A 12,606-nucleotide genomic window follows, 5' to 3' on the forward strand; every position below is an offset into this window, starting at 1 on the left:
CTGGGATCAGCAATGGAATCATATTGATAGAGACTGAATGTAACAGAAGGACTAAGGTGGAATGAAAGAAATTGTGAACACAGAGAGGAAACTTGGAGAGAACAGTGCATTGTGAAACCTATTTTCGGAGTATAGCCGTAAATTGATCATTGATCCAGAAGTTAAATACGTACATGGAAGTTGAGGGAATGCTAGGGATGGAGACTACCAATAGGGAAAGAAGTTCAGCCAGGTAAGTCAGAAATGAAGGTGTAAGCAGGCCCACAGGGGAGCCAAATAGTGTGCCCCTAGGAAAGGGAAAAGGAAAATTGTAGCATATATGGAGTCTGGAACCAGAGAATATCTGGTGGGGGGGAGGCATGGTAAGGGGAAAGAGGAGGAGCTGGTACAGCTCCTGCCCATACTTCTGGGTGGATAGGGGAGAGCTGTACAGTCTCCAAAGAGACTGTTTGTCCAAAGAGAAGTAATCCCCAGCCAATCCAAGAAGGCACACAGGAAGGCCCTGATTTGAAACACAGGTCATAACTGAAAAATACAGTGTAATCTTTTAAAGCAGAGGGAAATTTGTTACTGTGCCTTAAGTGCCGTCATCAAAATGTCTTCTTGCAATTCAGCTAAACATGTTGTCCTGAGTTTCAGAAGTAGAGGTCGTCTTACAGGACCCACCACTCTCCCTACTAGTCAGTCCTAGCTTACCTAACCTACCTTCAAAAGTTTCCTCCTCACCAGAAAAATGTTATAAAAAGTCTTCCCATGTGGCCTCTAGCAGGTTTATGCTCTTGCACACAACATACATCAAAATAAGACTGTCCTAAAATACAATGTGGGTTATTTCTAAGGTCCTACATTTAGTCTTCTGTATGTATTTTTAATGATCTTAGTAGTTCTCAGTGGGTGCATCTACACGCGTGCTTTAATGCACATTAGCCTATTTTAATGTGCATTAAAATGTCACTAAAAATCTGTGGGCTCCTACAGATGTGCATGGTGCCTGCTTCGGTGCGCTAGAAATCCAGCGCATTGGATCAGACTCAATTAATCAAGTCTGCTGGAGGACAGAAATTGATGCGCTCCAGCAGCCTTCTGCGTCATGTGTATCAGCGTCTCTGCACTGAAAAAATGGCAACAGGGCACTTTGAAATAAAACATTCTCAATGAACTTTAGTTCAAAGCACCTTGCTGCCATTTTTTCAGTGTGGGGATGCTGATACATGTGCCAAGTAGGTGCTTTAAATTAGTGCAGATTGCTAATTAGAGTGCCCTGCATCACGTCCCAGAACGCATTTAAAAATACCCTGTGCTAATTTGTTAAGGCACATTAAGTGTCACTTAAAAACTGTGCTCTTTAGTTAATGTGCATTAAGACAGGCTAATGCACATTATCCTAGTACCTCACAGTGGAGGTACTGATTTAATGCCTGTGTAGACATGCCCAGTATCTCCCATCCATTCCTTACCGTATGAGGAGAGGCTGAGGGACTTTGAGAGAGTGAATTACCACTTGGACACCTGCTTAGTGAGAAGGAGGTCCAGGGGGAGTGTGCCCCTTTCTTGACATGCTCCCACTCATGGGTTTTACCTAGAAGGGCTGTTTATCAGCCATGAGCATGGACTCTTACTGGAATGTGACAGGTTAACACCTAAAACATACTCATTTTTACAGAGTAAATTATAAGAAGGGTGAAAGTAATGCAGGACTATGTGATATAATGGCCAGAAAATAAACATGGGACACGTCTACACATGCCCCCCATGACACAGTTGTTACTGCGCCATCATTTAGTACAGTTATTTTTAGTAGCTATGTTGCTGTAGTGACATACTATAGTGAGGTAGTTCACTACGGTGACATAGTGTTGGCATCAAGGTTTGTGCCTGCCTATGCTACATCCCCGTAGTGTGTTGCTACAGCACTGTAGCATCACATGTAGACGGGCCTATGTAGTATGAAGTGTATAAAGGAATGTGACAGAAGAGGGATGTGGAACTCATTGCCACCACATGTTATGGTAGCTGACAGTTTGCCAGTTTCAAAAAGGGATTGGACAGATTCTTGAAGGAAAGGGGCATCAGTAGCTATTGAGCATGGGAGTTAGGAATGCAGCCTCTGAATTAGAACTTCCTACACCTTTAATGCCAGAGGTTGTAAGTGAGAGGAACAGTGAAAGAAACCTGGGTCATACCCAGCTTGCTCTACCTTTCAGCATCTACTCTCTGCCACTGAGAGACACTGGATACTGAGCAAGATGGACCTATGGTCTGACTTAGTAAATGGCAATTCTTAAATGCAGTTATATTTTCCTCCCCTGCATTTCTTTCCTGATTTTATGAGTTAGAGTGTTTTAATCTCTTCTATATCGAATGGAGTTTGGAAAGAAGCTTTTTACTTGTGCATGTGCAGTGAAGTCATGGTTGGGGAGGCCTGTTCGTCTGCCACAGAGGTTGAGAGTTTTGTCATTGGCTTCAACAGGATGAGGCTTTCTTGGTTAATTCTGCTATTGAAATGAAATCTCATTCAAGTAGGCTAGCTAGCTTAAAGAGCCAGTGGTTTTCAGTTGAAGAAACTTAACTTGTTAGCACTACATCACAATGTTCTCTTCAGTTTTTACAGTAGTTACTCATTTTGAGTTCAAATTTGCCATTCTACAGCCTTCAATTTGGGTTCTTGGTCAAAGATAAGAGACTGAGATCACTGCCTGCTGATGTTTAGAGCAAATTAAAGCTGCAGCCACATAGTGGCTGGATACAACCTGTTTTGTGGCACCATTAGTTCTAAATGCAGTCTCCTCCCTGCTATTAAACTCCGACTCACAGAAATATGTCAATGACAATTACAGATGGCCCATAAAGAAAATTGCTCATCCAACTACCCCCTACTTTGGAGTGTTTAAAATATTGATCCTGATCCAAATTCTGTAGTCTAGTTGTACTTTACTGGCATTTGGTTTTACTGAGTTGACACCTCAAGCAAGTGTCTTGTTGACTCCCTTGAGGCCTTTGTTTAAATATGAACTTCAGCATCTGTCTGCTTGCTAGCACCACGACTGAAAGGGATTTGGGGTCTTGGCTGACCACAAGATGAATATGAGCCACCAATGTGATGCTAACCAAACTCTGGCATGCATCCACTGATGCATCTCAAGCAAAACCAGAGAAGTCATCCTCCTGCTTTACTTGGCCCTGGTGTACTGTATTGGGCCCCCCACTTCAGGAAGGATGTGGAGAAGCTTGAGAGAGTCCAGAGGAGAGCCACTTATATGATCCAAGGCTTGGAGGGAGGGCCGTACGAGAGGCTGAGGGACCTGGGACTCTTCAGGTCAGAGAAGAGAAGGCTCAGGGGGGACTTGGTGGCAGCCTACAACTTCATAAGAGGGGTACATCAGGACCTGGGAGAACGCCTGTTCACCACAGCTCCCTAAGGTCTAACGGCCATAAACTCCAGGAAGGCCGAATTAGACTGGATATTAGAAAAAAGTTCTTTACGGTGCGAGTGTCCAGGGTCTGGAACAAACTCCCCCTGGAGGTGGTGCCAGCACCTGCTGTGTATTCCTTCAAAAAACAGCTGGATTTATTTCTTGCTGGGGTCACTAGATCCTAGCTGACTTCCTGTCTATGGTAGGGAAAGGAGAGGGGGCTGGACCTGATGATCTTTTGAGGTCCCTTCCAGTCCCTAATGTCTATGAAAACTATGAAATATGCTTTACTGTAATATAAGGTGATGTTTCCACCTGAAACACCTATTTTTTTGTTCTGCCTGAAATTTTCTCTTGATATATGTTTTGTAATTATGCGTACATATATAAATAAAATACAGCACACATGCATTCATAATAGTGTTGGTGCAGTGGTTTTATTGGTAATTATTTAAGATGAGTAATGAAGCCAGGCCAAATTTTTGCCCATTAAATATTTATAATGCACCCTCCCATCATACGTTTTGTTTGTCATATGTTTAGGAGGGAAAAACCTCTGGCACTGTTTTTATCATATCCCTCTGCCTGTGATACAAGTACAATTCTACAGACCTCAAAAAAGAGTGTTTCCTGAGATTTTAGACCTTGGACCCATTCACTAGTTCAGGAGTGAATACGGGGCTGGAAAATGGATGGGCTTCATATTTTGGGGGAAGAAAAATTTTAGTGATGGATTGTTGGAGTAACAAATTGTTTCTGCTCTAAAGGCTGTGAAAATTAGTCCCAGGGGAGATGGATTAATGGCTGGAATGCTCCCTTCAGATATATCTTATTTAGTTGAACTGTAAAGTTGCGTTTTGACCCTGCTTTTTGGAATGCAGTAAATGTTCTGTTTTTCACTTGCTTTCAGAATTTCCATGTGTGTGTGAGACTTCTAAAATTTGGATGGCCTCATATAACTTCCCAGAGTAGGAAACAGGTATTCCTACCTTTTGTGAAGTGCCACATACATATGTGGATCTATATAAATGAATACTAATAACAACAGAAACAGCTCAGGGTTTCACAAGCCAAAAGTTGTCACTAATATGGAAAAAGCAAGTATAGGAGTTGAATAACAAGGGACAATGTAATAGAAAAAAAGCTTCACTTAGCTGAAGATTTTTTGGGGGTATGACTCTTTCACTTGCCATTTATCTTTTTGGTGTATCCATTGAGAGCACCCACATTTAGTGGTAACTGTTTTGTCTAGCTATTTTTTCAAAATTTGGAATGTAGTGGAAACTGTATTGGAACAATGTCTTGCTCTTTTTGAAGAATTTCTTTTTTATGTGTTTAGGTTTTTTTTAGTTTTATCTTGTATTGCCTTTCCTTCTGCAGCTGATCCTGCCCTCATGGACTCCAACATCCTTCAATCAAGCCATTTCCAAAGAAGGCTAAGAGAAGCCAGGATGCTTTGAAACATCTCCTCTCCTTGCTGGACACCCTCCATACCTGTGTTTCATCTGGCACAGGAGCCTGGACTGTAGAAGGCCTGCTGGCACCTGCTCAGAGAAGTCTTGGGAACTCCCTAGGCCTGTGCAATACAAAGAAAATCTTTTTTTTTTCTTTTTTTTTTTAATTCTTGATTTCACTTTCCTTTAAGATTGTGTAACCCCAGGTCAAACTGGAACTGATCTACGCTAGAAATGACTGAAAAACAAACAAACTGAAAAAAAGACTTAACTATTTTATTTATTTCGATATTTAAGAGAGAAAATAAGTGCTGCAGTTGCACAGTATTTTTGTTTAAAATACATTTTACTTCAAAATTTAAAAGCAATTTTGTGAAGACGTGACATTTTTAAAAAAAAGCACTTAATGTAAAATAAAGACTGAGTATTTACTTTAAGGAAAAAACATTTTTTAAATTATGAAAATAAAGATCAACTCTGCTCTCTCTTACTTTAAAGAAGCCATTCATACATGTGCTGGGTATTTTTATTTTTTGCAAATTGGATGTGGTAAGTGGAGATTGTTCTGGTTTACTTTCTCTTTAAATTCTTGGTAATGTTTCCCTGCTAGATGCTTAAAATTTGCCTTGTTGTACTGTATTAGGCACAAATTTGAACAACACTGTTGGGGAAGCAAAGAATAGGCCCAAAGGCTGGATTCTTGTGATCAGTTTTTGTATCCAGGCTCAAAGGAAAATTTGGTTTTCTTCCATTCAGATAGTTGTGTCTCTTCTATCAAGTAAAACAAGCTTTGGCTTTTTCAGCCCTGGGGATTGCTGTTGTTGAAAAACATTTAAAAGATAGGAAAACAAATCAGTTGATCATAGTACTGCTTTTTCTTTTGGTAAATCCACAGTTGATTCTGAGCTGCTTCTAATCTATAAGCGCTCTGGCAATGGAACTTCCCATTTGAACTAATAAGAGGGGCGTAGACCCAGAATAACTGAGCTCTAATGTAATAACTACTGGAGAATGAAAAGCATGCAGAAATGCATTTAAAGTATGCCCAAAAAACCCAAAACAAAACAAAACTGGTGCAACTCAAGGGGAGGAAATATGTTGTATGGAACTTGAGTGAGGACAGAAGAGTTCGAAACATGTTTTCCATGGTGTTAGCCATCTTCCAATAGATGAATCACAGGACCTATCTAGTTACCCATCCATTCTCATGGGCTAGTACAGGATTGTTCCCTGCAGTGCTTTGCCTAGTCTCATTTGAAGAGTAACGATGCAGGCTAGCCTGGCTTCCTAGAAAAAAGTCCTTGGATTTGAACATGAGACCTTGTTTATAAAAGAAAAAGTGAGCCAGTGTAAGGTATACCAAACCTGCCTTTCAAGCTTCCATGCAGCCAAAACATGATGTTGATAGTATGGTTGATATTAGTTCTCTGAGTGAAGTAAACTGTAGTGGCAATAACCTTTGGAAACTGGTATAACTGTGTAAAGTAGGGTTTATGCTGGTATAGAAATGTTGCAAAACAATCATACCCCTAAGCATCACTTATGTTTTGTCTGCAAAAGTTTCTAAAGTGTTGACCTGACCTAAGATATATTCTAGCCCAGTTAGTCACCTAATGTAGTTATTAAATCATTTATTCATCAAAGGCTTGTATGAAGAACCCATCTTCTTGCCATGGACAAGAAGATGGGAGTGTATATAAAGAGCTTGATCCTGCATTCTATTTCTTGCACATCCAAGACTTCAGTTAACCTTGCCAGCAGACTAATGTGTGTGAAAAATGAAGGATCTTCTCTTTCCTGTCAACAGTGCAGCAGTTCCCAAAACAGGGGTTACAGCACAAGAGCTTGAGGTTATGACTCCCCCGTGAAAATTTAATGGAAGTCAGGCATATACCGGAAGAGTGATCACAGCTTGACTAGTAGAGTCAAAGACCTGGAGCTAGGATCATGGACCCAGAAATGTTGTTAACTTCTGACTTATGCCCCAGATTGCAGATTTGGGCAATATAACATCTCCTGTAGAAGCGCTCCCATTAATTTCAATGGCATAACTTACCTTCTTGACATCAGTGAAAGCAGGGTTAAGCCTCTTGTTGGGTTGTTTTTGGATATCTACAGTTGTTATACTGCCTTTAGAAAAAATAAATTAAGTTTTGTTCCATTAAAATATAATAAGATGCACAACTATACTGAAGTTCTGCAAACTTTAGGGTCTGTTTTTAATTTGTGTAATATTCTTATTAAATAAAGTCCTCTTCTGATGCCCCTATTGTATATTTCTTTGTAAATAACCCTTTATCAAACAAATGCCACAAGAACTTTCTAGTGCACATAACCATCTTTTAAAAAGACACTGTCAAATACCATACTTGTTGTACATACTTTTCTAAGCTCTCCATTGTTTACAATACTTTCTTTGAAGCTTAAAATAAAACTTCCTTCTCTATTGATTTTGTTTTCCTTTTCCGTTTTGTAAATGATGATTTTTATTCCTGGGTTTTATTTTGGATTTGTAATGAAGCTTGAAATTAACAGAGCTTCCTTGTTTTTCTTTGTTGGTGGGACTTTGGGAACAGTGTTAGTTACTTGGAATTGTGGAAGTAGGCAGAGAATAATTTTTTGTGTAGGACTCCTGTAAATAATTATTTTCCAGCAGTTGGTGGTAACAGTGGATCTTTTTAAATAGGCTTATATATGAAGGAACTTCACAATGAGATTAATACTGTTTTGTTAAGGTAAATCAAATGTTGAGTCTAATTTATTTGACAGTGGGCGCATTTACATGAGATGTTTACTGCAGAGTAGGCAAATTAGCTCTGCAGTATGTCTCGCATCCACAGGTGCAGCCCTATTGGGCTGAAGGAAACTAATTAACTTGGCAGCAGGGTTAGTACTTGTAAATACAAGTACTCTCCTGCTGTGGAGTTTTTTACTCCACTGCAGCACACGTATAGACACTGACACGGCTGGCTGGGGCACGAGAGCGCTTAAGTGCAGGCACTACCTGCCAGCTAGCTCCACACTGGAGCATTCTTGGGCTATAGCCTGCCCCTCCACAGCACATTGAGCCCAGTCAGAGCAGCCCTGGGCCCCTTGCCAGCCAGGGGTGCTCCAACCCAGCTCAGTGTGCTGCAGCTCCAGGCACACATGTAAACATGGCTCCTGGGAGCAATAAACTCTGGTGTGATATATGCTGGAATTTATCGCTGCATGATAATAGCATGTGCAAATGCTCCCAGTGTCTCTTTTAAGCAGATATTTTTAACAAGTTATATCACTATTGAATTCAGATCCTAGCCATCACATTTCCAACGTGCCTCTTACTGTAGGTGACAATTTCAAGCCTTTGGTTCAGTTTGTTCTGTTTCACTGAACCTCCCACTCCAGGCACAGCTTTTTGTTGTAGTAGGAGTGATAGGGAAGGGCAGAGAAAAGAGACACTCTTTAAGATGAGCTGGAAGACCAGCCTTTTGGGCTAGTTTTTTTCCTTTGCTTCATTTTCCTATAGCAAGCATGTTGCCATTTATATGAAACTCTGTTGGGTTTCTCCTTTCTACCCTTCACACTCTCAGATTCCAGCAGTGGCTTTATATGACCTTTTTAGTGTCTGTGGCCACATGCAATCATAGCAGCTGGATGCAGTGCTTAAGTGGTCTTTGATGTTTGCCAAGAGAACCCCTGGAGTAGTGGAACCAAAACTGGATTTAATGATAAATAAAACAATGCAAATGAGAGGAAATTCTATAGAGGAAGTCTTATAGACTCCAATTGGGATGAATCCAGTAGGGGTCCAGATATATTAAACTAAAATCTTTAAAACTGTGGCAAGAATGAAACCTCATCTGTAGAATGTTAAATGTTCCTATGTCATATAAGTTCTATCCCTGCAATAGGGAATTTATCATTCCCTGTCTGGTTTCATAGCATTTTCCACATGCAGAATTTTTTTTCAGTTAGCAGTTTATTTCTTGACTTATTCAATATGATGGGCAGCTGTTCACTGACAAGGACAAAGAAAAACTGCGGTAAAAAAGCAGACCCTTACATCTCTCTGAACAATGGATAGGAAGCCTAATGATTTTCTTCAGTTGCTCCTGTTTCTTCCTTGAGCTCCAACTCAGCTGAAGGGCTGGTGTGGGCACTGACCAATCAAGGACAGAAGGGACCACCTGAAATGGCTCCACTGCTTATAGTTGCATACCTTTCTACGCTCAATTAATGTGGGCCATTGACCCCTTTCCTGCTCCTTCACCAGAGGTTCTGGACAAGTGGTTTACTGGATATTTCTATTAGAGTGATCAGCAAGAGCTGACATTTAAGTGAACCTTTTCAGGCTTCTGTTGTTACCCATTCAGATGACAGCTATTGTTGCAGGCAGAAGAAGGCAAGGTAGAGATGCACCTTATAGACTAACTTCATCAGAAATGCATAAGTTTTTGTGAGCCACAGTTCATGTCATCAGATGCTGTGAAAAAGACCCTAAGATAACTCTGTATAAAGGTCCCATTTAGAAAGCAGCTTAAAAACAAACAAGCAAACAAAAAAACCCCCACCACTAAACATAAAAAGCCTGTAAGGTCTACAAGCAGTATTGTTATTATATGCAAGTTTTGATTCTGTAGACACTACCCAAAACTTAAGAGAGCACTGTCTGCCCCCTTGGCTCAAAGCATTGCTAATTCTGAGTGTACTTTTGGGGCCAGGTAAGGTATAATATATTAGCTAGCCAGGTCTTTCTCTCAGCCTAGAAGGGCTCCTGCTGATGAAAGGTAGCAGGAGGGGAAATGATTTTTTCCCCCCAGAAGTTGCTTTCATCCTGCATAATCATGGCTGGGCTTGCATTGTTCCCAGCTTTGAGATTTATGTCGAGGGCTGTGAGGCTGCGGGTTGTGGTCGTATGTTCTAGGAGCTGTGTGGAAAATGGTATTGCTTGTTTGATTTGGCCTAAGAAAGTGTATTTTACTTTGTATAACATTTCTGATTTTTTTCTCTATTCTGTGCTGCACACCTGGTCAAAGTTTGGGTTTATGTGCTAAAACTGAGCCCATCAAGCTTAGCCCATTAGAGCCATCAAACTAGCAGAGTATGTGGGAGCATATTTCCTAGTCTCTCAAATGAATATTTTAATATTCTTTTGAAGTGACAGCTTTCTCTCCATTTCAGTGCTATTCTTCATCCTGCTCCTGTCTTGTTGGTCCCTGACTGGGATCCCACTTGCTGAAGTATCCCAACTTAGGAAAGGATTTAAGTATTAACTAATCTCATTGACTTCAGTGAGACTAGGTTTATGCTTTCCTGTACTGGTACTTGTGTTTGTTTAAGTTTTCCATTGTCCCATTGCAAGTGCTGTTTCCTTTGTTCCATCCAACCTGGTCATTTAAGTTTAGTCTTACCTCCACTGAGACATAAGATGAGAGACGTGTATCCCCTTATTGCATCACTTGGCTCATTGGTGTTTCCCCAAAGACCCCAATTAATTTTTTTACCCTCTCATATATTTATAACTATGATTCAGATTATTCTTCATCCTTTTGACATATAATTCTTTATTATACCCTGATAGGGAAAGTTTACCACTTTTTTTAAATGTAGATTTTTGGAGCATGGTTTTGTCTTTGTTAAAATAATAATCTAAAATACAATTAGAAACAGCTGACTAGGTTTCAGGTTAAGATAGAGGTATGGTAGCACTGAACAAATTATATTCTGGCCCCAGTTAGCAAATTGTTATGGAAAAGGTGACATATTTTGAACTATGATGCATTGAAGTTCTATTAATTGCTGCTGCCTGCCCATGAGGGGCAGATGTTTGTGACATTTCCTTAAAGGAGCAGTTCTTTGACTTCCTGGCTGATGGAAAGCTGTGCCTTGCTGTGGAGATATAACACCTCCCTATACTGTATTTCACTGGTTTTACCAGAGAACTATTTTTGTCCTTTGATGCCCTTACCACGGCAAATACATGTCTTCCAGTTCATATCAATGTTTTTGTGAATATCTGTGATCTTTTCAGGAAGATTTTTGTTTGGATTGTATGCTCTGTCCACTCTGCTGCACCATCCTGTGTTTATTGTCGTAGCATCAACAACCATGTTGTATTTTGGAAGGAGAAGGAATATATCTTTCACATATAACCAACTTCTCTGAAATGGATTAGAGGTTTTAAAAATGCATGGCAAGAATTTTGTTTAAATATTTCTGGAGACTTAGTTTGGCAATTTACATTTCTTTCGTCAAGTTACAGGCATTAGTTACACTGTGATTTCAGGAACAAGTACTATGACTGAAGCCAACTCTTTGTGGCAAGAGGAGCCGATTGGATGTGAGGAAGTCAAGAACTATGCAGTGACTATTTTTGTAAGCGTCAGACACCCAGTTAAACACAGGTAATACAACAATATGCTGATAGTGAACTTCAGAGAACAGTGGGGCCAGACCTTTTGGGAGGCGTGTCACAAATAAAGCCCCAAACCTTCCCTGAATGCCACTCAGACCACCTATTTGCTGCTCTGCTTTTTGTTTCCTACTCTATGCTCCCTGCCAGTCTGCTGCTCTGCTTTCTGTTCCCTGCTGTATCTGCCAGTGTCCTGCCTGCCACCTTCCTGATCTGCCATGTACTACACTAGAAGGCTACTGGTACCACTTGTGGCATCAAGCTGTAGGCTGACCACCTCTGTCATAGAACACCCTCTGCAACAGGGTGTATCTAGCCTGGTTTGGAGTCTGGCACTGACAAATTCTTTTCCCCTTCCATCTTTTGCACAATATTGCTTTTCTGTGGGTATGGTTTATTTTAATGCAATGACACTCAAACCCCTCCAGCCCCTTCTCCAGGCTCAGGTAGTCATTTCAGCCACCATATAACTCTCTTGGCTTAAAAGTCTTTCCACTCCATCATAAGAGCTTTTTCACCCAGCAGGCACTTGGTCAGCAGTTTCCCTTCATTGAAGACTATCTCTGTCTGTCAGGCCTGCCTTCTATCTGAAAGACTGGGGAAGTTATTATCTACCCCTTTCCATATACTCTGTCCCTCAGAAATTCTCAGGTTGCTATTATATTCAAGAGTAGGTTGAGTTCTCAGTTGCACACTCTCTTCACCTGGAGAAGTAGGCTTCACCTGACAAATGAACTTGCACTACAAACCTTATGACACTTATGCACAAGCTCCTAGGGCCCTGTTTTCCATCTTCAGTATGAGCCAGATTTGTAAGGGTATTTAAATATCAAAAAAGCAGATAGAAATTTCAAAAGCATGTATGTACCTACTAGGTTCCATCCTGCTTTGGTAGTGTAAAGGGACCTTACAGGGACCATAAGAATTACAGCCACTGATATTATTTAAAAGGCATAGTGCTAGATCTCTTGAAGATAATTATCAAGGCATTTTTGATAACTAAGGGAAAGGATGTGAGAGTTATAAGCACTCTTAAGTCTCTCTAAACTAAGAGGAATCAAAGACATATGGAAAACCTTGAAAGACTGGACTAAATGAGAGTCTCGTAAGCACTTAGTCACCACTAAAACTACCTATTACCAACTCAAAAATCCCCAAATGGCAGCAGGGACCTATGAGTTACAGATCCAAAAAGGATTATATGATAGCACCTTTTAGCCATAAATAAATAAAATGATGTTTAATTTTCATGATAGCCTCTGCCCAATAATTCATTTTGGCAGTGAGAATAAACATGGCTAGTAGTATGTTTAATGAGGAGCTTTTGTGTCCATTGCACTGGAAC

The 12,606-nt window shown here is 40.4% G+C and overlaps 1 protein-coding gene and 1 long non-coding RNA gene across 13 annotated transcripts in view; both read left to right on the forward strand.

Annotated features, from left to right (window-relative positions):
- The window catches only part of DPF3 (double PHD fingers 3), a 288,571-nt gene that overhangs the window by 229,685 nt on the left and 46,280 nt on the right, over positions 1 to 12,606 (forward strand). The window contains exon 9 of one of the 12 annotated variants that reach the window (XR_002097710.1): positions 4,794 to 5,416. The exons of 9 other annotated variants lie outside the window; for them this stretch is intronic. Coding sequence is in view for 1 of the 3 variants with exons in the window: in XM_019519131.1 (XP_019374676.1) it covers positions 4,794 to 4,873 (80 nt within the window). In the remaining 2 variants the exon portion in view is untranslated. Of the gene's footprint in view, positions 1 to 4,793; positions 7,319 to 12,606 lie in introns of those variants that run through there. 2 more of the 12 variants (XR_002097709.1, XM_019519131.1) reach the window with 2 other exon arrangements.
- Positions 8,021 to 12,606, forward strand: part of LOC109298825 — a 27,677-nt gene continuing 23,091 nt past the window's right edge. Inside the window, exon 1 of the long non-coding RNA XR_002097711.1 lies at positions 8,021 to 11,253. This is a non-coding gene — a long non-coding RNA (uncharacterized LOC109298825). The remainder of the gene's footprint in view (positions 11,254 to 12,606) is intronic.

The sequence above is a fragment of the Gavialis gangeticus genome, unplaced genomic scaffold (assembly GCF_001723915.1).
Source record: "Gavialis gangeticus isolate Ggan-Ray unplaced genomic scaffold, GavGan_comp1, whole genome shotgun sequence".
NCBI classification, from domain to species: Eukaryota; Metazoa; Chordata; order Crocodylia; family Gavialidae; genus Gavialis; species Gavialis gangeticus.